Here is a 24866-nt window from a genome sequence, read left to right as displayed (position 1 = left end):
CACAGAGGTGAGGTAACCAAAGCGAACGGGATTGAGCCCTAACCCTAATTACCAGTACCAACCAGTCTTGAGATCGACCCAGGGCGACCCATTTTCTTTGTTCACGATTGCATGAGTGTGTCTCACTTTTTTTTTTTTTTTTTTTTTGAAAAGACGCTGTGCTGTCCCTTTGACCTGATATTTCAATTGGGACTAGAGCGGCACGAAACTGATACGACTTAATTCTTTTCAAAAGAGCATTAGGTTGACTAGGTAGTATGTTCCTATTCCACGGAAGCATTTTCCTCATACCATGGCTCTCAACTGGATTGGATTTTGTTTGTGTATGAACCGAATGACTGATTTTCTAAGAATGCCATTCTGCTATGTAGGTGGTCATGTATGGTGCCTGGTTGTTGCTGCTGTAAAAAAAATCTTTGACATATTCCCCAAACTTCTGAAGCACCATTCCTATTTGTAACGAGGTGATAGTCGTAATGCTCAACCAGGGGTAATCTAATCATATACTCCAATCTTCATTTTTCAATTTGTGCGAGACAGTTTATTGAACGAAAATTTTAGAAGCCAAATCTTGAGGGTTTTCTAATCAGAGAGATCGTTATCGGAGCATGGACAATACATATTTGCATATGCCAAAGCGCAGGTAAAAATATCGGTACAGATTCAGTCAAAGACTTTATCAACTAAGTCGGTCCAACGTTCCCATAGGGAAATAACTTGAGTAGGCAAAGGAACTGGGAGCAACTTAATGAATCACATCCAAGATAAGCAACTTGATAAATGTAGATATACAGATAGGAGGTACATGTTTTCAATGTGGACCAAAGTGGCCAGTCGGAAGGTTTCGATAGATAGCTACGAGGTAGTGCTGCAGCACGTTCTAAGTAAATGAGAATGAAGAAAATACACATTGTAGTTTATTCAAGTGGAGATCCTTAAGGTAATCAACCATCCACACTTTATATAGCCAGGTATGATCTGAGGGAATATTGCTGGTTTCCCTTTGTTTGTGGGTCGAGGAAATGGAGTTAAAAAGCAATGACTTGGTTATATTTTTGCTTCCTTGGGCTTGAGAGGCTCTAAGTTAAATATCTTGTTCTTATGCATTCAATTTCGGAAACACGATTCCATAAGCCGTGGTGGGGAGAAACACATGTACAGGACGATGTACAGTACGATGTACAGTACATGTGAACCGTCCGCAAGTTCGTTGGTATGATCAATTGAGTTGACCTACTTATCGGCTGTTTGGTCCAATCCACATGGCTCCGTCTCGTCCATCCTTGTGGCATCGCCAGGACCACAACTAAGGAACTCGCTGCTGCTGCAAGGGGAAGCTGGAAGAGCCCGCCGGAATTGCTTGTCAGCTGCAGGGAGTGGAATTAACCTCGCATTGCATTATTTTGTGGGGGTTGTCGGGTATGTAAGCGCAAGTGTGATACTGGAATTAGGCTTGATTGATGACCGCATTGATGCATGCAGGTGCAGACATTGGGCCTCCGGGTGAGATATCCCCGTACGCACAGCCATTAGTTTGCCATTCAAGGAACTCTCAAGCTTTCATGTTTGTCATCTAAAGCTATGCGGGAAAGAAGTTCGTATGAAGAGCAGCGGAAAGTTCTCAGTGACGTATAGGCTAGTTAGTTATCAGAACCAAAGTTGCTTTGCAATCTGGCGAAGACTTTGTTTGAGGAAATAATTTCGCACCAACTGTATCCACTGGGGATACGAGCGATCAACTACATGTGGTCCAAAGCATAGCCGGATTCTAATGTCCGTGGGCTTTTGCTGAGCCTCGGCGGCTTTTCTTTCCATGGGTTGTATATCTAAGGAGCATTAAAATTTTCGAGGATACTCATGGGTGAGCGGATAGAGCTGTAAGACATTCCGCCTCCGCGCAGACATCCGACCTCGAGAGCGAACGCGGAAGACCCGTAATCATGTACTCGATTACTAGCCTATTTTTTTTGGGAGGGCATTGGAGTCTCGTTGCTTGTTCGTGATCACAATTCCCTGTCAATAATTCAAGGCATAAGGTGGAGCTCATTACTAAAGTGATGATGCCCCGCCTAAATTTATCATCATCTATCATCGTTGCACCCACGCTGACTACCCCTCCGGTTGCAAGATTCTAAGAAACGATAATGAGAACACGGAGCCGTGGAAGGTTCAGTTCCCTAAACTCCATCCCTGGTGTGTGTGTCCTCGTCTTCTTTCCTACAATGGTAACATACACCAGGTGTAGAAAGTTAAGGTCGCTTTATTCTGAACGTTAACCTGTCGTCTATAGACTTATCCAAAGGGATCTACTAATGATACAGAGACTGCGCAGCTTCCTGGGAAGTATGATTACTTGTCGCGCCATCATTGACAATCCAGGATCACTTCCCATGAAAGTGTGATGTGGTCTTTCTCGTATAGAAAAAAAAAAAAAAAACTCTAGCGAAAGTCGGTACAGTACCAAAATAACAAACAATACGAAGTAGTTAACTTGGTAAAATATGACGTAAATACGATCTGTATTTTATTAATATCTGTTTTAGCGTATCGGTTAGATGCGATGCATCGACGAAGTGCACCAGCCGGTCTGCACCCATCATTAGCTGTTCAATGGCATTCGAACATTCAGTGTCTGATGGATTCTTATCATTGAATGATGTGAAGACTTTGTGGCAGTATTGGACGGTAAATACAATTCGATGCTAACCCATTGGAATCCCATACTGAAATTTGCAGGGTCCACGGCTTCCAGGCGGCTGGCTCCCTTGCGAAAGGAGCAAGGACTCCACTCTGCGATCAAAGCAGCAAGCTGGTCATTACCGCTATTGAAGAGCAAACCCCCGAGCCTTGAAATCGATACTGCGTACTTCTAACGCAGGGTTCAGGTTCAATGTCCGGTCGATCGTAAAAGTCGCTCGGTACTCGTGGCGTTTGACTCGACCAGATATTACGATGCATATCGCTAGAGACCGATAGATGGATCTCGGGACAAGAAAATTGTGGAAATTTCATTCCCACAAAGTCAACAAGTGTTGGATTCGGAGTCCTGCACGCGCAGTTGAGACGGAAGAGGCAGGGCCACGATGCTGGGGAAGGGGATTTAACCAAAACAGCACACACTAAGAGGGTCTGGAGTCTCTAGACAGCCCAGAGCCGCACCATTTGGCGGCGGCTGGGGGAGAATTACAAGCCGACAACAAATCACACAACAACCAGGGGTGAAGTCAATGAGGGAAAAAGCGGATCATGTATCGACGGGCCGGATGAAAGGGAAGGCCTTGAGCGAAGATGACGCTGCCTCCAATCATGGGAGCAACAAGTCAAGAACAAAGGAGCAAGAGTATGGTGGATAATTTTTTGGCTTCGTTGATCGCCAGCAAACAGGCTACCTGAATTGGGATAGCCCGAAAGCTGGGCTTGTCAATCGCAGCACCTGGTCTTGATTGACTGGTGATGGAAGCAACCACGTATGTGACACTCTGACCATCATACTATCCCTGAATGTTGCCCACCAAGCGTCGCTTGGCCCGTTAGCAATGTCCCAGGATGTTCTTGGCTGGTATTATTCACCTGCCAGCACGGTTCCACCAACTGGACTCCCGAAGAATTACCGCTTATCTTCCTGGAATTTGGCGCTGTTTTGTCGTGCTACTTGCAAGGGTAACTTGCGGCTTGGGGCTCTATCATCTGATAATGCGCTGCCGCCCATCAGCCAACGGAACAAATCAACCACGTTGGATATTTTACTCAAGTGCTTCTAGATGTCTAGCGTGGGCGATCAGCTCGCCTCAGATTCGCAAGATAATGGTCAAAGCGATCCTGGCTTCACATATCGACATCGATCAAGGAAAGTGCTTCCAACTTTGGATATTTGTTTTTGGCCGCTGACCTCTAGCCACTACGGGATCACGAGCACTGCGTGATTATTGTTTTTTTTTTTTTTTTTTTTTTTGTTGATGACCTCTCCGAGGTTTTGTACCTCAACTCCCAAGTCCAAGATCCTGGCGCACTCTAGTGACCCCACCACCAGTGCATCCCACCACCGCCCTTGCTTCCCGATGTGGTACAGATTTTAGTCGCTTCTCAACTGGTCCAAGACTTGAAGAACCAGCATAATCAGAGCTCACTTGTGGATGGCCTGCCCCGTTTCAGCTGCATCGACCCGTTCATGCATATGCGAGTATGCAAGGCAGCGACAGGACGGATCCACGCCACGGATCCTATCTTGGAGCCATGAGCTACGCCAAACCATCTCCAGCCTAGCTTTCCATCTCTGCCTCGAACACAGAATGAATCTCTCACCCCACCAAGGACTATATTCAGGGACCATTTTGAAAACACCACAAAATACCCTCAATTCACGCGATTGTATTATTTGACGGAGCTGCGTTTTATATTCGGAGATCGCAGCTAGCTGTGAGTACAAGAGTTACATCACAAGACAGGAGTGCCCGCTCGGGTTGGACTGGCTTTTCCGAACATGTCCTCTTTGGGCCATATCCCGGCTCCTTGCCAAGTGGCCCCCAGCACCTCCTTCTTTCCGAACTTGAAGTGGTCTGGCTGATGGGTCTTCGTCTCCCATCACCAATTCTTGTGAGATTCCAGGACACCCCTCACGGCCCAAGTATGGGGTACAGATGTTCAATCCACTTTATGAAGAGTCCGGTTTAATGCCATCGGTTGGTCAACTCCGCTGGTCAGCCTGACGGGAGCCTGGTGATGAATCGTTGCATTTATTTCGGCTTTTGTTGAAGATGGATCCGAGCCTGCGCAACACGAGCAGTACCTCGTCCGTACGTGTAAGAAGAGGTATATGCTGTGATTATTTACACAGGGAGATCAAAGGCGTAAGGGCATGTCGCGTGTCGCGTGTCGTGCGTGTGACTTTTTAATCGCCAGGAACGACAAGCTTTTAATTTCCAGGAAATGGGTCAACCATCATACACAATGTGTATATATGTGTTGTGTTAACGAGAAGTTCTGGATAAAATTTTGTTCTGATACCACTGCTTCTTGTGCTTCTGAGGTTGGAGTTGCAAAATGAAGACTCGCCTGTTGCTTCCTGAGTCCTTCGTCTTATGGACGCCCAACCCCTATCAATGCATATTTACGCCCCCGCCCATCTCAGATTGGACCAAACTTGTATATCTTTGCCAACTGGAGCAATAAAGTGAGATAGATATGGTAATCTTCAGTTGTTGTTTTCCGACAACCTGTGGTCCTTGTGACACAGTTTTCTCAATGTTCTTCCTATTTTACTTCTACGTCCACGATCACATCGTTTCGTGACTGGAGGAGTGACTGGAGACGTCGTGTGAAATGACAGATTTAATATGACCAATGGCGCCAGATGTCTCTCAATGGACCTTTGCAAGTGCTGAAAGGGTGGAAAGCATCACTCTGTTTCCTCTTGTCAATACCCAAAGTCTGATGCTTGAAATGTGTACATCAGTTTCTTGTGAACACTTGTACGTATACACATATACTTTGAACACAGACGCCTTTTGCCTTGATGGCTAAAAGTGTTTGACAGACTCTGCCTCGTGGCGTTGCGTGACGCTCAGAACCTCCCGCGCGGGGGGCTCAAGGGGAAGACAATGCAGTATGGTTTTATTTCCCCCTATTCCCACTGATAATATGGGTTGTTCTTACTTTGGCATCCCCCAGAACTCCTCTTTGATTTTGCCTCACTCACCACAAACATTAAAAGCACGCGTCTTTCTCGGGGAGAGTCACTTCGCATTTGTTTCCCACTGATGTCTTATTCCATAATGGTCCAATAGTCTAGCCGCGTTGGAGACGATAGTTCCATAGCCATCAAAAGCGTAATATTTCCGCTACATACTATATCCTATATAAAGACAGAGAAATATGCTCGTACACAGCCCACGTTTGCATGTTAGGTCGGTGTCCGTTGTTACGTGGATGGATTTACTTACTCCTGTATTTCATACTTCCCCGACAATGACAGGTAAAAGTTGCAATAGCAATGATAACACCCACATGCTGTCCTATTGCCTTTGGTTGATGTTTGAAAATGCAATTCCGTAATCGAAAAAGCATAAAAATATCGATACCAAGGAGCAATGAATCGACTATCAGAGTTGAACAGGAGTGCGTACGACGCTCTTCGTCCGCCATATGGCTATTTAAAGAGGTATGAGGAATGCCAAACAGCTCAGTCAAGAGTGACACACGGGCAAAATAGATAAAATATGTCTCCGAAATGAACTGAAAAGGTATCGGTGACAGATCCGATTTTAAGAAAACCAGCAAAACCACGGTTCCCCGATTTTTGAAGACGCTTTGAGTTACCTGAAGAACTCGCGAGTGCTTATTTATTTGGACAACCGTAGCAGGAGAACCAAGAATAAAAAATAGGCTTGGGAGGGAGATTTTTTTGCCGAGGCGAAAAAAAGTTAGAAAATAGATATCTTTACACCACAGCCGAAACATTCTCTGTTGGTCGATCATAGATCGAGATGGAAAGTCACTCTATTGCCCGATTGGGTGGGTTACTCGCCAAGGTAACGGGAGGTAACATATTCATGTCGTACATGTATTCCCACCAACCCATTGTTGCCTTAGCCATCTCCAGCACATGGAAATAATATCTGGCTACAACCTTTATGGCGATTGGCGCTTTCGCTGGAGCCACATACAGGGTGCGGTTAACTGGTAGCCTATGCAAAAATGTCACCATCTCACAGGTGCCACGTAGTGTGTCCCTCCCATTGAAGGGCAAGGACGAAACATCCCGTAAAGAACGGGAAGAAGAAGTTGGGTTGTTTTCCCTCTAGTTTCTATGGGACAGAAAACGCCACTTGTGCTGCATTGTTGCTCCGTTTATTGAATTTTCTTCCCTGGGGCCTGGGAAAGGACATCAATTTCGAATGGGAAATACCAAATGTTGTTGAAGCTTCTGCGGTGGGCAAAGAAGGAATTTTCCCATGGTTCACTGGTGTATTGTTTGTTCATTGCTGCAGGGATTTACAGTGCATACATGTACTGTACCAAATGATATCACTGGAACAAGGCTGCTGATGGGAAGAAGAGTGGAAATGGAAATTTTGACCGAATCGAATCCAAAACCAAAAGGTATTTGGCAAGAAACAGCTTTTGTATGTAAAAATCGACGATAAGCTGCCAGAATTTGGATGGTCCCTAATTTACATATTTCCTTCGAGAGCAACGTGGTAGTTTGGACAAATCACCAATTGCAATTGCGAAATGCAAAGACTGTGAGCCGCGAATCGGAATAGGGGATAGTCGATCACATAGACCTTCTTTCTCGTTAGTAGAAAAGGCTCTCCACATGCAATTTAGACATACATGAAAATTCTTGTCGTTTAATACCACTATGATCTTGAGGAGAGTATCCTTTTTAGCTAGTTCTTGCGCTAAAACGGGATTACATCAAGAGCTCACGACCTGCCACCAATCATGGGCGCGTAGAATGCTGTAAAATTTAGCTTAACTTCATGTCAATACTCGACAACACAAAGGAGAACAGTCCGGACCTGGGTACGTAAAGCAGTTCAGATCATTTCTGAGTCATGAGCAGGGTGTTGAGACGCAAATGGGGAACTTGCCAGACAAGGAACTCAAAGAAGAGGCCCTCAGCCCAGCATAGGCGCTCATATTCTGTTGATGTCTTAGGCTGCGCCTTTCTACCATATCGGACGAGCTCGTGACAGCTCAATCAACCTGGCTTCCTTGGAATGCCATATCCCAAGCTCCCCTTACATTTCGAATATGATTTGGGTGGTAGCCGAGTATACGCTTTTGTCTGCTTATGAACACAGGGACATCAAATGTGAGATATGAGATACAGTATGTCCCACTTTATTACTAGTATCTTTCGAAGTGCTGGGTGGTATGCTCAATCTAGTTCATATCGGCACCGAACGGCGCTGGCCCCGAAATGTATAAGCTGTGCATCCAGACAAAGCATGAAGCAGGTACGACGCGCATATACGCAAACGCTTTGGTTGTGGTGCCGAGGTCTCAGACAAGTTTTCTCAACATTTTGTCGTTGAATGAAGAAAGCAGATGGATCGGAAACATAATAACGCATGACTAATCAGAGGCAGATCTTATTTAGCTCGATCCCCACCAGCTAAACCACTTTCGGAAAAACGATAACATCACCACATATCAGGCTGACAACCAAGAAACATATCAGCTTCGCTATTACTCAACACTCCTGCGTACCTACTATGTAGGTAATGAGAGGTTGTGTTATCTTTTGATTTTGTGGATACAGCAGGGCTCTACTACAGCAATATAATGAACTCTTCCATCTCCCTCGATACTATTAGTAGTAGTATATTGTGCTAAACCTCGAAGCAAGGGCAAACGATATGTCCCGCAATAAGCGCCATCTACCCTCTTCCATCCGTGACATATTAACCACTCCCTCGGCCACCGCTCTTGGGACTTTTGACCCTTGGAATTCTGTATCGACGGGACATCAACGGGCTGAACATTCTCGCAGCAGTTCTCCCGGGTGGCAAGAGGTATTATCTCGAAAACTTGGGAAGCAATTTAGAGATACCACCGGTCGCGGCGGCGGGTGCGGCGGAACGGATAGCGAATGGGACTGGGTGTCCTCAGATCAATATGATGACATTAGACGGAGAGAGGAGCGGATTGGAGATATAAGGAATTTAATGGGCGGTGTTAAGAAAAGGCGACTAGATGTGCAAGGGAGGCCAGATACGGAGTGCACCACAGAGCGGGACAAGATTCATTGCGCGATCACAAAAGGAAACGGAACACTTGTTCTTGGTGACCCGGGAAGCGAAAGGCAGAAGAACTGCCCGGCGGTCCATCGAGATCAAGCTCAAAATACTCCAGATACCGCTGGCTCAGGGAGAAAAGTTGAACCTATCAAATCTTGCACACCGGCAGCAAGCGAATTAGAAACAGTTTTCTCCAGTTCAGTTCCCAAGTCTATCCAAACCAAACTCCATATGACTCCTCAGCCAGAATTTCCAGGGTCTACATCCAAGGGAATATTTGCTAACTTGACCATTTATGTCAACGGCTCCACTTATCCTCTCATCTCGGATCATAAACTCAAACATCTTCTCGTTTCAAATGGTGCAAATGTCACTTTCGCCCTCGCTCGACGTACAGCTACTCATGTTATTCTCGGAAGGCCAAATAACAATCGAAACGAAAGTGGTGCTGGCGGAGGTCTTGCAGCGACGAAGCTGCAGCGTGAAATACAACGGGTGGGTGGAAAGGGTTTGAAGTTTGTCGGTGTTGAATGGTTTGTATTTCCCACCTCTCCCCCAATATACAACCGAAGCGCACATATCTATCTGGAGCTTTTACATTTCATCTCAATCGCAACTTGTCATCGTAAAAGCCATTTCGATATCTAAAAGATGTTGACTAACGACTGTACGTATCCAGGGTTTTGGAAAGCGTCAAAGCTGGATGTCGCCTCCCAGAGGCTCGATTTGCAGCTTTGCACATGGCGCCGGATAAACAGAGAAGTGTCCTAAGCATGTTCCAACGAGAATTGTAACTGTACCCAGGATTCTAGAGGGTTCATTCTCTTGTGCATTTGATATGTCATTGCCTTATGCCTCTCCTATCTTTTGTTATGTGACTCAACGAAACCAATTTCATTGTCATGTGCAGCAGGTTTATGAGCTAATAGCCATACTAGATATTTTAGAATTGAATCATTTGTTTGACATCCATCCAATGAGTGGGTTAATGTCTCACTAATTTCAATTATGTGGACATATTACTATCACAAAATATAACAACCGACGAAATATTCACCCTCAAGAGATCACTTCCATCCAAACAGATAAAAAAACGCAACTATCCCATCAGTGTGGCGTTGTCAGCCAAATGAAGCCAACTTTTACATACTCCTCTGTCGATGAATCCTAAGAAGATTTCCCTTATACTACGAAAATCTGGAAAAGCAAATCAAAACAAAGAACGATTCTTTCCAAGCTCTCTTTCCTTTGCCTCTGAAAACACCTTTTGCCATAACTCAACCCACCCTTTCTGGTTAGATCTCAATTCTTTGTGCGGATTGCGAATAGCAAAAGATAATGCATTTCGTACTCTAGTAGTGAGTGCTTTGAGGGCGAGCATTGATTTCCAATCCTTGACAGAGAATCGAATGCGCGCGCCGTCTATGGCAATTATTCCAGCGTATAACTTTCGTTCTATGTTAGTAAATCGAGTGGAAAAAAGCCAGTATACATCTGCAAGGGAAAATGCAGGGAGAGAAAGAAGGATGCATAACAGGAAGCAGGAGCGGATTAGTTACCTTGAACTCGACGTCCCCGCAGAGTAACGCAATTGCAAAATCTTCCACGGGGCTAGTTTCGTGGGCGTTTAGATATCGAGTACCAGCTTGCATAATGTGATAAAATGAAAGCCACTTCAATGTAGCATCCGGTTTGTTGTTCACTGATGTTGGGTGGAGGGACACAGTTTGATTATTAGCAACATTCCTCCAACCCTTTCCATTGCGGCTAAGCAGTTTGGGATAGAAGCTCCACGCAATGACTGAATTTACGATTATGTCATTTTCGCTGTTGATATCCATCCGTTTGGGTACGGTGAAGAATTGGCGTTGGCGGCCGGTAAAGCGAGCTCTGCGTTTGGTCGACGTTAGACTTGATCAGAGAAGGGGGAGTAAGAATTAGCGGAAAAACTGTGCGAACCTAATAAGGGAATCTTTCTCCGCAGGATCAAGATTCGGTTGAGTCCCGAGTCAACAATTGATGTCAAGAGCTGCATTTTCACATCTTCGATATTCTGCAAGGTTTGAGAACTTAGATAATTTTTCCTGCAGAATGCATATTCACTCATTCCCGGAGTACCTCGGTGCCGTTTCCAGGATAAATAGGCATTATAAACAGTAAGAAGATCGGAGTTTCCTGTCTCAGCGATTAGAATATTAAGAATAGAATACTCAGGATAGAATATGTAATACCTCGTTTAAACGCAAGTTTGGCGAGCTCTCTTTGTGTGTTAGAGCCAACCGTATTGACAAATGGAGACTTAGATGAAACAATAGCGGCAATGCTAACAGCGCTGTCTAAGCATTTAAAAAACGCCCCATATATAATGAGCTTGCCCAGGAAGACGTCCAAAGGCAACTTCGCAAGTAGTCTACCGAGTGGAGTCAAATTTTCCGAATTCGTCAATGCCTTGACCTCTTTAAGAGCTTCGATGGCACGGCGAATATTTTTGGGTGAGGGAGGGTCGATGGCTTCCGAAAGTGTCTGTTCGACTTCTCCCAAATTACATATTTTTACCCGAAGGATGAGATCTTGTAACGAAAGCCGGAGTATTTCAGGTGTCTGTTGTTCTGCAAGCTGTTGATCGTCGTTAATATATGCGGGTGTTTTAATTCATAGATTGAGACAAGGACATGATTAAACGAACCAATTTGTCATGTCGAAACTTTGTGAACAAATGGAAGCAAAGGCCTCTCTGTACTCGACCCGCACGCCCTCGACGCTGTTTTGCGTTGGCGCGCGCTATGAACGATTCAACTAATTTGGATAGCTGTCGTTTCTCATCGAACCTATTTCCATCATTAATCTTGAAGTAATTGATCGGGTAGGATGAATAGTTGAGAAATACCGCATAACTTTTTCTTTGCCCGTATCAATAACCGCCGTAATGTCGGGAATCGTAATGCCTGGTAAAAATTAGTTGAGAGTAGAGATAATAAAGAAAATTGGCTTACCTGTTTCTGCGATATTCGTTGCGATCACAATCTTTCTCACGCCTGTAGGTGGAACATGGAATGCTTTTTCTTGATCCTCACTAGCAATTGAGGAGTGTAGCGCATGTATGACCCAATCGCTTTTGTTAAATAACGGCTCGGATAAGATTTGGTCACTTAGCCGCCGAATTTCTGCCATTCCAGGCATGAAAACGAGAATGGCTTTGCTGTATTGCTCAAATTCCTTTCTTGTTGTAATCGCTAAAAGGAGACTGACTATGAGTTTGTAGTCTAGGCGATATTCATCAATTCCAGTTACAACTTCCCGGGTTTGCCTACTGTATCCAACCAAAGAGGATGATAAGTCTCCTGTAGGCTTGTCATGCGATTGGTCTGGCAACTCGTCGTCGTCGTCGTCTGTTAGTGCAGAAAGTCCATCATTGTTTGGACAATGCTTCGTAATCTCGATAGCATCCTCCAGGTACTTAACTTCAACAGGAAACGTCCGACCCGGAATATCCAATACAGGGGCGCCATTGAGATATTTTGAAAACCGTGCGGCATCTACTGTAGCTGACATCAATACAAGCTTCAGATCTGGTCTTTCCTGCATCAGCCTGCGGAGTATAATCAGAAGGAAATCGCTGTCAATTGTACGTTCGTGTACCTCATCTAATACTAGATGTGTAATATCCTCGAAATCCCTAGGACGCTCTAGCATTCTAACGACAACACCTGTTGTGCTGGAGAATTTGTTAGCAAAAGCTTGTTAGAAAATGGTTGGTTACACCGTAGGCTATACATACGCAAATATTAGTCGTGTCGAACTTGAAATTTTACTTTCCAATCTAATAGCATATCCAACAAGGGAGCGGTTTGTCCCTACAGCGTTTTTATCCTCTCCGAGTTCGTCACTCAGTCTTTTAGCCAGGGACATGGCTGAAATTCGTCTAGGTTCGGTAACATAAATTTTGCAATCACGGCCCGATAGCAGTTCCTTTTCGAGTATAAACGATGGCACTTGAGTGCTTTTCCCGCTCCCCGTTTCACTGCAGATAATTATTGCTTGTTTGCTTGCAAGGGTGTCTAAAATCTGGTCTTTGAACTGCCATATGGGTAACGTCTTTCGGAAAGATTCCATAGAAACGAAAGAAGATGTTGAGGATCTTTGCGTCCAGAGATTTTGGAGCTGTTCATGCGTCCTGGCAGTTTGTTTTGACACACTGGTTTCCCGCGGAATAGGAGAATTGATTCCACCTTTCCGTTTCACGAAACCTCCTAAAAGAATAACATCTTCCTCCAGCGTTGACATTTTCTCTTGGACTAGCTTTTGAATGCCCTTCAGAATTCCTTTATCAACTTCGTCCTCATACTGTTTCTTAACATGAGTAAGTTCGTCCCATAGATCCCGCCACACGGCAGGTAATTTCATGTAAATTTTATTCTCTTTCTGAGAATGAGAAAGTATTGCAAAAAGAGCCACAGTAGATATGTAAGATTCAGCTTGTAAGGGAGTAGGAGTGGATATTGAGGACATAGATGCGTATACTAAATGCGAATCACTTCTGAATGATATGTCACCCAGTGGTGGTTGCGGTGCGATATCCTGTGCCTTTGACCATCTAATTTCAATCTCTTTGCGATGAGAGAAAGGCGATGATGATATGTCTCTGTAATATATTTTACAGCCGGAGTCCCTTTTTTAGGTAAAAGTTAGCCAGGGAAAACCGCACAAAAGAGATATCTCTCAAACCTTGCCCGGCACGCTTCCTCGAGGACTCGTCGTGGGTTCATGCCCGTTGGATTTCCAAAATCCCTATTGCGTATGATTGTGCTGCCATTTGGCCCAGAACTCGAAGATGGTGCCGAAGGGCCTTCCAAATCAGCACCAAACAAACCGCCTAACATATCATCATTTTCATTTGAGCCTGAACATATAGACTCGGCCAGTTTGTCAGAGGCGTCCTGGATTTGGGTGTCTTTCAACTCAGCAGGAGGCGGCTCAATTTGCTGTTCTTTAGCGACGGCATTTCGTAAGAATTTCGCGGTATCTTTTCTTAGCTCAGCGAGTTTATTTTGCCACATATTCTCTGCCTGATCGCGGTCAAACAAAATGTCATTTTCGATCCTTGAAAGTTTGTTCTTAAGCTTAGCAGCGTTAAGCGAAGTCTTATCATTCTCTGGTGTTAACGATGAAACCCCTTTTCTTTGCCTCTTATTCACCTGGTTAAACAAATCTGGTTGTTGCACGTAAAGTTGCGTTTGGATTTCAACATATTTAGGAACAAGAAAATCCGGATCACAGTCAGACTCATCAGAGCTATGGCAGGCTAGGTTCAGTCCTGTTTTGGCTTGAATTCCCTGATCCTTTGGGCGAGTATCGCTTGATGTATTATAACCAGTGCTAGATGGAGTAGAGCTTGCATTACCTATCGATATTTAGCGGACGCTCTACAAGTACAGTGAAATGATAGGCTCACTCGTTTGGAGGTTAGCATCGTTGGTAGCAATCTTCGAGTCGTTATTGCGAAGCTTGTCGTATGCTGGCAGATCGTTCTCATCGCAACTCATCGCAAGCCACTCTAAAGATTGGTCTAAGCCCCATATAATGTCTTTAAGAGCGGCTGAATTATTGAAAGAAAGTTTCAGAGTAGCCTTCAGCGCTTCCTCAACATCCAGCTGTGTAAAGCCCAAGCCTAGAAGCGACTCTCGAAGAGTCCAAAGTTTTATGGAGAGCTCCTCTTCCGAACATATCTGGGTCTCTTCCATTTCAGCTTTAGAGCTTTGCTCACTGTATTGATTTATCTCCAGTTTCTCTTTTTCCATAATTTCGTTGAGAATTTCAGGAGATAGCCAGTCCGTAACATTTAGATTTGAAGCCTGGGGCCGCAAGATACGTTTCTCTGTCTCCAACTTCAGTACTTGGCGAGAAGAGTCATTCTTACATTTTGCGCCATACTTTTCCACCAGCAGCTGTAGCTCAGCATCCTCAAGGTGCTTTTGGAGCTCATCTGGGGATAGCTGCTGAAGCTCAGGCTGTTCTTGGGCCCCGACGGAAGCCGTTTGAGATCGTGACTCCGGCTGAGGCTCCATTGGCACATTGGCGGAAGAAAATAATGCTGAAGATTCAGGCGCCTTCAGCTTCGATGGTACTGAGATTGTTGTAAAACCTCTGGCTGGATTTGAAGCAGGCTTCCTCTTCTTCCTGTTGGGGGCCATGGTGGGGCAAATCCTTTTTTTTCTCAGTGACGTAAATTTATAGATCAGAGCTCAGTGGGATATAAAGTCTGCATAAAATAGTAAAGGGAATCAATAGAGAATAACAAAATTAAACCAATAAACCACCGTGTATGGCAGAGAAACCTACACATGGATACGCAATCGGACGTTATTTTTGTTCCTGTTGTTGGCTGAGGTGTGATTTTTTGTCAAACTTGCTGACTGATAAATGTCACAACTCCCCACAAAAACCGCCGCCGTTATTTTCTTCCGAAACCGACAAACAACGGAGAGCCATACATTGCGAGCAATCACCTCCATATTGATTTCTTTAGTCCCAACATGCGCGAGAGCCATGCGACATGGACGAAATTGAGAGGAACAACGTGAGTGAGGGCTGTTTCGAAAATTTGGAGAGAGTGGTGCTCTCGGGTTCAACAGCTCGTCGCTGCCATGGGCTTCATGAGCTACATGAGAAATTGTCTGGTAACAACTCCCTACCTATCGCGTTATGCTACGATTTAAGCTAATATTTTGAAGGATCCCAAATTTCGCAGGACCTCTTTCGACCAATTGTGAAGCTTTTATTCAGGACATATCCCTTTTACGTTGACCGCGCCTCCCGTCAAGCAGTGCAAAAATGTCTCGGTGCGCTGTTTCGAATTCCAACCGCAAGCCTCGACCTTCAATATTTCATTCAGGAATTAAAGAAAGAATGTTCCAAGTCGACAATAGCTTCTACGAATGCTTTTGTTTTAGCAGAATGGTGTTCGCTGCTACTACAACTCCTAAGCGAGATGCCTGACTCCCTTCAGTCTGTTTAGAGATTTTGTCCGCAGATGCCAAGGTCCATCGAAAATTTGTTTGCGTACTAAAACCAAAGGAAGTGTGGAGCACTCAGCTGTTGTCGTGACCAGACGAGCATTGCGAGCAGTTTTTTCCGCAGAGGAAAAAGGCGAGGAGATCCTACGGCGGGCAATTCCTCTCTTGACGAGTGATGCCATATCGGGTTCAAGAAATGCTCCATTTCTTGGGATCGTAGCTGGGGTCAGCCACCGGATTCCTAATAGAAAACCGATTCTGGAAGATTTAAAGATTGGCATACTTCAATACTATGCTAAGGAGATTGTTGGATCGAGGACAGTTCTACCACTCCATATTGTAGGAGGATTACACGATTTCTTTATATCATTCGCTACTGCTGAAGACCTTGAGGTTAATGTCTGGCCATCCCTGGAAAAAGCCATCCTTAGAGCTCCTGAAATTGTTTTAAGCGGAGTTATACCATCCCTTGCGTCCTCAATACACTCAAAGGTCGACATATCGGAAATATTCTTTACTCGTTTCTGCAAGCCACTCCTAGCAAATATCAAGACCACAAATCCAGCTATCAGAACTGGTGCTGTCAAAGCTTTTGAAAGCCTGGCTTCTAGATGTAGGGCTGAACACTGGCTATTGAAGGTAGTAGAAGAAGTGGTGGCACCCCTCAAAACTCAGAAAATTACCAACGCCGAGCAGCGTGGCCTTCAAGTTCAAATACTCTCGGTTATTCCACCTTCCACCAATACATCTCAATTTATACTGGAAGGACTCGTCACGGCCTTGTCCCGCGAAGCTAGTGAAATTGCCTTGGAGCCTGAGATTAAGTCATTTTGCCTTCATTTTGCCTTCCTCATTCGCGCTGCAGCACCTGTTGGGAAGGAAATATTCACAGCTATAGCGAAAGGCTGCAGTGAGAAACGAATAATCTTCCGCAAATTGTGGCTGGTCAACGTTGGAGAATTTTTGTGGGGTTTGGAGGATGAACAGTTATTTGGTTCTATCCTCGAAATAGATTTCTTACATGCAATAGTTGCCAGACTTCAGGAGACATTTGATGACATAGCCGCTAACCCATTACCTGCGGTTCAGAGTGGGGCTATTACTATAGCTTTCATCATGACTGCTTTATCAAGCCGACTCAAAAATAAAAAAGATAAGAACGGATCTTTGTTACTGGCGTACGACAGGGTTCTCCAGCAATCGTTTTCTATATCGCCTAAACCCTCGTTCCTTCTGAATCCTAAAATCTACACGAAACTGACTTCAGCGGATGACTTCCTATGGAAAACACGTGCTCTGTCTACAATTGCTCGATCGAAGGTGTTTGAGGCTGGAGACCTTGCCGCAAGAGACGCATGGGGACAGGCTTTCATTTACATGATCTGTTCATCTAGTACTCCTCCAGAAGTCCGAAGACATGTAGTGAGTGCTTTCAAACAATGCTACTGTGGGAATCCAGCCCTTGTTGGGATAACAGCGATAACTACATTGTGGGATTGGCTTCATTCTCTGGATACTTCCAATAAAGACTCGGCTTCTTTCAGTGCATGCACTGGAAATGAAAAACTTCACCTCGTAATCAAAGCTATCAGCCTTTCACCCTTTGAACGTTACCCTGAAAACGAAATAACCAATGGAATTCTCAAAGACCAGCTTGTTGAATTACTCGTTCTCTGCCGGCCACTGTTGATACCAGGGACACAATGGATTGACGTTGTTTTGAAAACCGGTATAGATCCGAGGGAATTGGTTCATGAGAAATACAAAGAGTGCATGTCTCAGATCCTAAACGCTATAACTGTACGTCATTTCAAAAAAATGCTTTAGGAAGCTATGTTGTGTTTAACTTGAACTTTGATAGGACCCAATTCGAAAACAGATAACCAAGGGAAAATCTGCGGCATGGAGCGCTGCAGCTGATTTAGCTTTCGTGGCTCCCGATATCATGATTCCCTGTCTCATTAAACAACTTCATGAAGATCTGGATCCGAAGCGAATACTGAAATTTGATCCAACTGACATTGCTATAGCCCGGACACCTGAAGGAACGATGTTTGTGGATGTTTTGAGTACGAAATCTAAACCTGTTATAGGAAAGGGTAAGGATGCGGACACTTTGAAATGGGAGGAAGAGCTGCGGGCCCAAGTTGCACAGAAGCGAGGCCAACAAGAGAAAAAGTTGACTGCAGATGAACAGGCAAAAGTTAATGTGCAGTTGGTAAAAGAGGCTGAAATTCGAAAAGATGTTGAAACAGAGGAAGAAATAATCAAAAGAGGTGCCGGGATTGTTGAAAGCCTTGCCCGAGGTCCCCCAACTGATGTCGAGACATGGATAAATCCCGCTGTCGGGTGCCTTACGGACATGGCGAAAGCTGGAGCCGGCGTCTTAGTCGCGGATGCTATTTCATTGGCATACGTTGCGTGTTCAAATCGAATCTCCTCAAGGCTTGGGTTATTACGACCATTTGTTGGAATAGCTACGCTGCGAGCACTTGGGAGAACCTACTTAGACTCGGCATTAGAAGATGAACCTCTAGGGGGTGGGTTTCCACAAATGGTTGATTTTAAATACTTACAACTGACCAATCTCTGTAGAACTTGTGGCAAGAATTCTCTACCGTCTTCGTTTGGGTTCAGAACAGCGACCATTTGATCTTGCTACCCTATCATATATCCTCCCTTTGATTTTCATTGTACTTGATAGGGATGGAATTGAAGAGTCAAAAGATAGCAAAGGAGAGCAAATTTTACTGGCTCTCGAGTTTCTATCTTTCCACCCAAATTCGTGTAAGTTCTATAGACATTTATAGGTTCAGGATAAGATGGCTTACAATCTTTATAGTCTCCGACAATAGACTCCCTCGCATTAAGACTTTACAAACTTTGATATCCTCTATGCAGAAATATACCCAATACTATAAAATCATTCGAGACACCTTTTTTGACCTTTGCAGGTGTATAACCCATAACATCGATCGAAATGAGCTTGAAGTCATTCTCAAGGCTTCGATAGTCCATGAGATATCAGTGCGAACATCGGTACTCCAGGCTATCTTGGCGGAGATGGATCTTACTGACCTTGACTTTTCGGAGTACATCTGGCTGGGTTGTCACGACCATGTAGCGGAGAATAGAGAAACGGCGGAGGCCATTTGGGAGCAGAATGCTTTCGATGTTGATGAAAATTCCGCAGATCTCTTGATCAAGTATCTTGATACCAAGGACTCACAACTTCGAGGGGCAGCGGCGCGAGCACTTGCCCATGCTTGTGAAGTTAGCCCAGAAGTGTTCACTAATATTTTTACAAAGTTACAATCGAAATATCGAGAAGAAGTAAGACCTAAAGCCCCAGAAAAAGATGCCTACGGCATGCCTAAAAAAGTTGATGGGCAAGACAAATGGGAGCCTCGAAGTGGAATTGCACTAGCATTTGGGGAAATGGTGAAGGGTTTTCAAAAAGACCAAATCGTCACACTCCTTCAGTTCCTGATCAATGAGGGCCCGCTAATAGATAAGAGTGCTTTCGTGAGACGCCAAATGGCTGAAAGTGGTAGCGCTGTTATCACATTGAGAGGCGCCGAAAATGTCGAACAACTGATGCAACTATTTGAACAATCATTAGAAACGTCAGATAAAGCGAGTGAACAATCGGATTGGCTCAACGAGGCTGTTGTAGTCTTATACGGATCCCTAGCTCGCCACCTGGGGGCCAGGAGATAAACGGGTCGACACCGTTATCGGGAAACTCCTTGCCGCTCTATCCACCCCATCCGAAACCGTTCAATTCGCAGTAGCCGAGTGCCTTCCCCCCGTCATTAGACTCTCGAGCACAGAAACGGGTTCTTATATCCGCGATATGCTTGACCAACTTCTTCATTCAAAACAATACGCATCGAGACGCGGTGCGGCATACGGTTTAGCCGGTATTGTTGGCGGGAAAGGAGTATCGGCATTCCGAGAATATCGTATTATGGCCCACCTTACAGATGCTTTGGAGAACAAGAAGGAAGCGAATCAAAGACAAGGTGCCATTATGGCTTTCGAACTCTTCTCGTTGATCTTAGGGCGTATATTCGAGCCATACGTTATCCAAATCGTTCCGCAGCTATTGAGCAGCTTTGGTGACCCAAGCATCGATGTTCGCAATGCTTGCTTAGATGCTGCTAAAACATGCTTTTCAAATCTGAGTTCTTATGGTGTCAAGCAAATCCTCCCGACCCTTCTAGACGGACTTGACGATCAGCAGTGGCGCAGCAAAAAGGGAGCTTGCGACCTTTTGGGAGCTATGGCATACCTTGACCCTCAGCAACTTGCCGTTAGTCTCCCTGACATCATCCCTCCTCTCACAGTTGTCCTAAATGACAGTCACAAGGAGGTTCGCAATTCTGCAAACCGGAGCCTTCAGCGGTTTGGGGAAGTGATCAGCAACCCTGAAGTGAAGAGTCTTGTTGGTGTTCTTCTCAGAGCTCTTAGCGACCCTACCAAATACACCGACGAAGCATTGGACGCATTGATAAAGGTGTCGTTCATCCATTACTTGGATGCACCATCCCTTGCACTGGTTGTGCGAATCCTCGAACGTGGACTTGGGGACCGGTCAGCTACCAAAAAGAAAGCAGCTCAGATTATCGGCAGTCTGGCTCATCTCACAGAACGTAAAGATCTTATCTCACATTTGCCGATATTAGTCGCTGGATTGAAACTTGCCATCGTTGACCCTGTCCCGACGACTCGTGCAACGGCCTCCAAAGCACTTGGCTCTCTTATCGAAAAACTCGGCGAAGACGCCCTCCCAGACCTTATACCAAGCCTTATGACCACTCTCAAATCAGATACTGGGGCTGGTGATCGGCTGGGTTCCGCTCAAGCGTTATCTGAAGTCCTTGCGGGATTGGGTACTTCGCGCCTCGAAGAAACTTTGCCTACTATCTTGCAAAATGTGTCAAGTGCTAAGGCGTCAGTCAGGGAAGGGTTTATGTCGCTTTTCGTTTTTCTTCCTGCCTGTTTTGGAAACAGTTTTGCCTCTTACCTTAACAAAATCATTCCCCCTATTCTCGCTGGTTTGGCAGATGATGTCGAGGCAATCCGCGAGACTTCCCTGCGTGCCGGGCGACTCCTGGTGAAAAACTTCGCCACCAAATCCATTGACCTCTTATTACCAGAACTTGAGAGAGGCTTAGCTGATGACAATTACCGCATTAGGTTGAGCTCCGTGGAGTTGGTTGGCGACCTGCTCTTCAATCTCACTGGGATCCAAAATAGAGGAGAGGATGATGAGGAAGAAGACAAGGTTGCACAAGCTGGCCAATCCCTTCTTGAAGTATTGGGAGAGGAAAAACGCAACAAGGTTCTCTCTTCTCTCTACATTTGTCGCTGTGACACTTCCGGTTTGGTAAGAAGTGCAGCAATAGCGGTTTGGAAAGCACTAGTCGCCACCCCACGGACCCTGAAAGAACTTGTACCTACCCTGTCCCAGCTCATCATTCGCCGGCTTGCAAGTCCCAACATGGAACAGAAGGTTATTGCCGGAAATGCATTAGGCGAGCTTATCAAGAAGGCTGGAGAAGGGGTCTTGTCAACACTGCTACCGTCGCTGGAAGCCGGTCTCGTTGCATCTACCGACGTGGACTCGAGGCAAGGTATTTGTATTGCATTACGAGAGCTCGCCATCTCCGCTTCAGCTGAATCACTTGAAGATTATGAGAAGATTCTCGTATCGATTGTGCGGACTGCCCTGGTAGACCATGACGAGACCGTGCGTGAATCTGCAGCCGACGCCTTTGATGCCCTGCAACAAGTACTAGGCAAACGAGTAGTTGACCAGGTTCTTCCCAATTTACTTCATCTTCTTAGATGCGAGGCCGATGCACAACAAGCGCTCTCTGCCCTCTTGACGCTGTTGACGGAAACTACGAGAGCCAACTTGATACTCCCCAATCTCATTCCAACATTATTGACCGCACCTATCTCTGGATTCAATGCAAAGGCTCTAGCATCGTTGGCTGAAGTAGCAAGTTCTTCTATGACCCGAAGGTTACCTGCCATATTAAATGCATTTATGGATACCATTGTTTCCACCAAAGATGATGAGCTCAGGGATGAGATTGGAGAAGCTTTTGATACTATTTTGGAATCTGTGGATGAATATGATGGACTAAACGCTTCAATGAGCGTAATGTTATCGCTGATGAAGCATGAGGATCATCACAAACGAGCAAATGCTGCCACTCGCTTAGGGAAATTCTTCTCCCATACAGACGTCGATATTTCCCGTTACCACCCCGATTTGATTCGCGTATTGCTTATCTCGTTTGATGACCACGATAAGGGCGTGGTGACAGCGGCATGGGATGCTTTAACACAACTCACTACACACATAAAAAAGGAGGAAATGGAAGTTTTGGTCATTCCAACGCGTCAAGTTCTGCGGCAAGTTGGTGTTCCAGGATCTGATCTTCCAGGATTTTGCTTACCGAAAGGAATTGGATCGATATTCCCAATATTTCTTCAAGGGCTTCTCAATGGAAATGTGGACCAGCGTGTACAATCTGCACTTGCTATTGCCGATATAATAGACAGGACAAGTGCGGAAGCATTACGACCATATGTCACTCAAATCACCGGTCCATTGATCAGAGTTGTCTCAGAGCGATCTGTAGATATCAAGTGTACGTTATCTTGACAATCTGATAGGCCTGTGGCTACATGTTAACAATATGTCTTTAGGCGCCGTTTTCTTAGCTCTAAACAAGCTTCTGGAAAAGATACCTCTATTTGTGAAACCATTCTTGCCGCAACTGCAGCGGACATTCGCCAGAGGACTGGCGGATACTTCGAGTGATGTATCGCGAAAGAGAGCTGCCAAAGGTTTAGGAATCCTGATAACATTAACGCCTAGGGTCGATCCACTCATAGCTGGTAAGCTATTATCCTAGTCAGCAGCATAATATAACCTGCTAATATAGTGGTCTAGAGCTTGTCGCTGGTTCTAAAACCTCCGATTCTGGTGTTAGAAATGCCATGCTTCAAGCATTGCATGAAGTTGTAAGCAAAGCGGGTAAAAATATGAGTGATGCATCTAGAAATGCGATCCTCGCTCTTATTGACGACGAGTCTAATGAGCGAGATGGTATGTCTCCGGAGCCAGTCTTTTGGTAGAGTCCGAGCCCTGATACTGATCCCTAACAGATGCGATGAATACTACAAATGCCGGGCTTCTCGGGGCTCTTGTCAAAACTATTCCAGCTACTGCTGCCGTTCCACTGATAAAGTAATTATACAACAAATTTAATTTTGTATCATTTAGAGGCTAACTATATATCGATAGGAGCCGTGCCCTCACGCCTCACTTATCCCACTCTTCGATTCTTAACCTCAATGCGCTTTTGGTGGAATCTGCAGCGTTTCTCGTGGGAAAATTTCCGTCTGAGACCCCATCAGTCATATCCAATGGCATTTCGAACAAAGATGTAAGCACAACACGGGTGGTCTTAATCGAGGGTCAGGAAGCTAATATATTTGTTAATACAGACATTCATATCGGATAACAGCGTTCTTGCGGCAGGCAAGTATCTTCTATCAGAGAGCATAACGCGAAACTTTGAGACAGATAAACCTTTAGTAGAAGCTCTTGCCAATGTAATCAAGCCCGGTGGGCCCACGGATACTCGCCGGATAGCTTTGGTCATTGTTCGAACAGTCAGTCGTCTGCATCCGGAGCTCATTCGCCCTCATCTCCATCTCCTGGCGCCATACGTCTTTGCTAGTGTGCGGGATGTTGTGATACCAGTTAAACTGGCCGCGGAAGCAGCTTTCTTGGCGCTGTTTTCAGTAGTCGAATCCGGAGCCACTGTATTCGAAAAATACATGAATGGCGCAGGAGCCGAGCTGCCCACGGGCACAAAACGGAGCATGCAAGATTATTTTAAACGCGTTGCCCTGAAGCTTGCAAACCAGGCTCGGGAGAGGCGAGAAGCTGAAGGTGGCCAGGGGGGATTGGGACTTTCCAGTGATGAGCTTGAGGATGAAAAGGAGGTTTGGAGTGTGGGAAGAATTGACCTGGAGGAGTCGATAGGCGACGACTGATGCTGATTGTTTGTAGTGCTGAATAATATACTCACTATTTTTTGTGTCTGCTCGTCCCTATCAGCTACACTACACTTTTGTATGCGATAAAATCATACCTGATAGATCTCATCTGATGCACTATATTCCGCTCCTCTCAATTCCACAAGAAACGAAGAGCCGCATTATGATAAAGTTGTCAATATTGCCAAGCCCGTAGTATCCGAATAAAGCCTAGCGCATGAAAGCCCTAAGTGCGGGCTCTCGCTCGCTTAGCTGCCTGCTTAGCTAAGCGGCCAATTCCCCAACCCCAAACGCAAATCTGCCGTCGTCAATATTGATTGTGGGAATTCGAACATCCAATCCGTCAACGACCGACCATCGATAATATCCGGCATCAAGATGTAAGTCCCTTCTGCATCTCCCACGGCCATCCATATTTCATCTACTCCAAGTCTCCGCAGCACCATTCTGCCCAGCTTCCGCAAATTTGAACGCAATAATATCCGTCCGCTCTCCAGTAGCGCGCATACACAATCCACAAATCCAGTGGAGAATTTCTGACTGACAAAAAAAACCACTGTTTCTTGACAATGGCAGGGTCAACCTTCGCACCCAGAAGCGCCTGGCGGCCTCCGTGGTCGGCTGCGGCCAACGCAAGATCTGGCTCGATCCCAATGAAGTTAACGAGATCTCCACCGCCAACTCCCGCCAGACCATCCGCAAGCTTTTGAGCGATGGCCTCATCATCCACAAGCCTGTGACCATGCACTCACGTTCCAGAGCCCGGGAGCTCGCAGAGGCTAGAAAAATCGGACGACATCGCGGTTTCGGTAAGAGAAAGGGTACCAAGGACGCCAGAATGCCAAGGTTTGTCACATTCTTCCCTCCTTGGGATTTTGGGGGTTGGGGGAATTGGACTCTTCGAGTTCGCTATTGAGAGATTTGCAGTAAGAGTTAAATAGATTTTTGATGCTGGGATGGGACTTGCCGAACATGCAAACAGGACCGTTGGCTCGAATGTATTTGGGATTATGTTTCTGAC

General features: G+C 45.4%; 4 protein-coding genes across 4 annotated transcripts; 2 read left to right on the top strand and 2 right to left on the bottom strand.

Annotated features, from left to right (window-relative positions):
• Nucleotides 1–5761: 5761 nt before the first annotated feature.
• Nucleotides 5762–5898, bottom strand: HCAG_07411 (predicted protein; the record flags this gene model as incomplete). The annotated part of the gene is made up of 2 exons (XM_001537939.1): nucleotides 5762–5837; nucleotides 5882–5898. The coding sequence occupies 2 exons, from the start codon at nucleotides 5896–5898 to the stop codon at nucleotides 5762–5764; spliced, it is 93 nt and encodes a 30-aa protein (XP_001537989.1).
• Nucleotides 5899–8363: 2465 nt separating this feature from the next.
• Nucleotides 8364–9538, top strand: HCAG_07410 (predicted protein; the record flags this gene model as incomplete). The annotated part of the gene is made up of 2 exons (XM_001537938.1): nucleotides 8364–9277; nucleotides 9424–9538. 2 exons carry the CDS (start codon nucleotides 8364–8366, stop codon nucleotides 9536–9538), a joined length of 1029 nt encoding a protein of 342 aa, XP_001537988.1.
• A 1019-nt stretch (nucleotides 9539–10557) lies between these two features.
• On the bottom strand, nucleotides 10558–14935 carry HCAG_07409 (conserved hypothetical protein; the record flags this gene model as incomplete). The annotated part of the gene is made up of 11 exons (XM_001537937.1): nucleotides 10558–10634; nucleotides 10704–10919; nucleotides 10976–11360; nucleotides 11431–11572; nucleotides 11632–11689; nucleotides 11738–12459; nucleotides 12523–13386; nucleotides 13470–14120; nucleotides 14146–14167; nucleotides 14197–14637; nucleotides 14662–14935. 11 exons carry the CDS (start codon nucleotides 14933–14935, stop codon nucleotides 10558–10560), a joined length of 3852 nt encoding a protein of 1283 aa, XP_001537987.1.
• A 1938-nt stretch (nucleotides 14936–16873) lies between these two features.
• HCAG_07408 (60S ribosomal protein L19) lies at nucleotides 16874–24761 on the top strand (the record flags this gene model as incomplete). The annotated part of the gene is made up of 13 exons (XM_001537936.1): nucleotides 16874–17179; nucleotides 17411–17557; nucleotides 17619–17826; nucleotides 18353–18544; nucleotides 18600–19429; nucleotides 19863–22425; nucleotides 22484–22675; nucleotides 22731–22886; nucleotides 22946–23027; nucleotides 23085–23226; nucleotides 23288–23791; nucleotides 24110–24225; nucleotides 24422–24761. The coding sequence occupies 13 exons, from the start codon at nucleotides 16874–16876 to the stop codon at nucleotides 24759–24761; spliced, it is 5778 nt and encodes a 1925-aa protein (XP_001537986.1).
• Nucleotides 24762–24866: the final 105 nt, after the last annotated feature.

The sequence above is a fragment of the Histoplasma capsulatum genome, genomic scaffold, assembly GCF_000149585.1.
Source record: "Histoplasma capsulatum NAm1 scaffold_8 genomic scaffold, whole genome shotgun sequence".
NCBI classification, from domain to species: domain Eukaryota; kingdom Fungi; phylum Ascomycota; class Eurotiomycetes; order Onygenales; family Ajellomycetaceae; genus Histoplasma; species Histoplasma mississippiense.
Note: the sequence above shows the minus strand (reverse complement) of the source record. Positions and strands in the feature narration are given on the sequence as shown.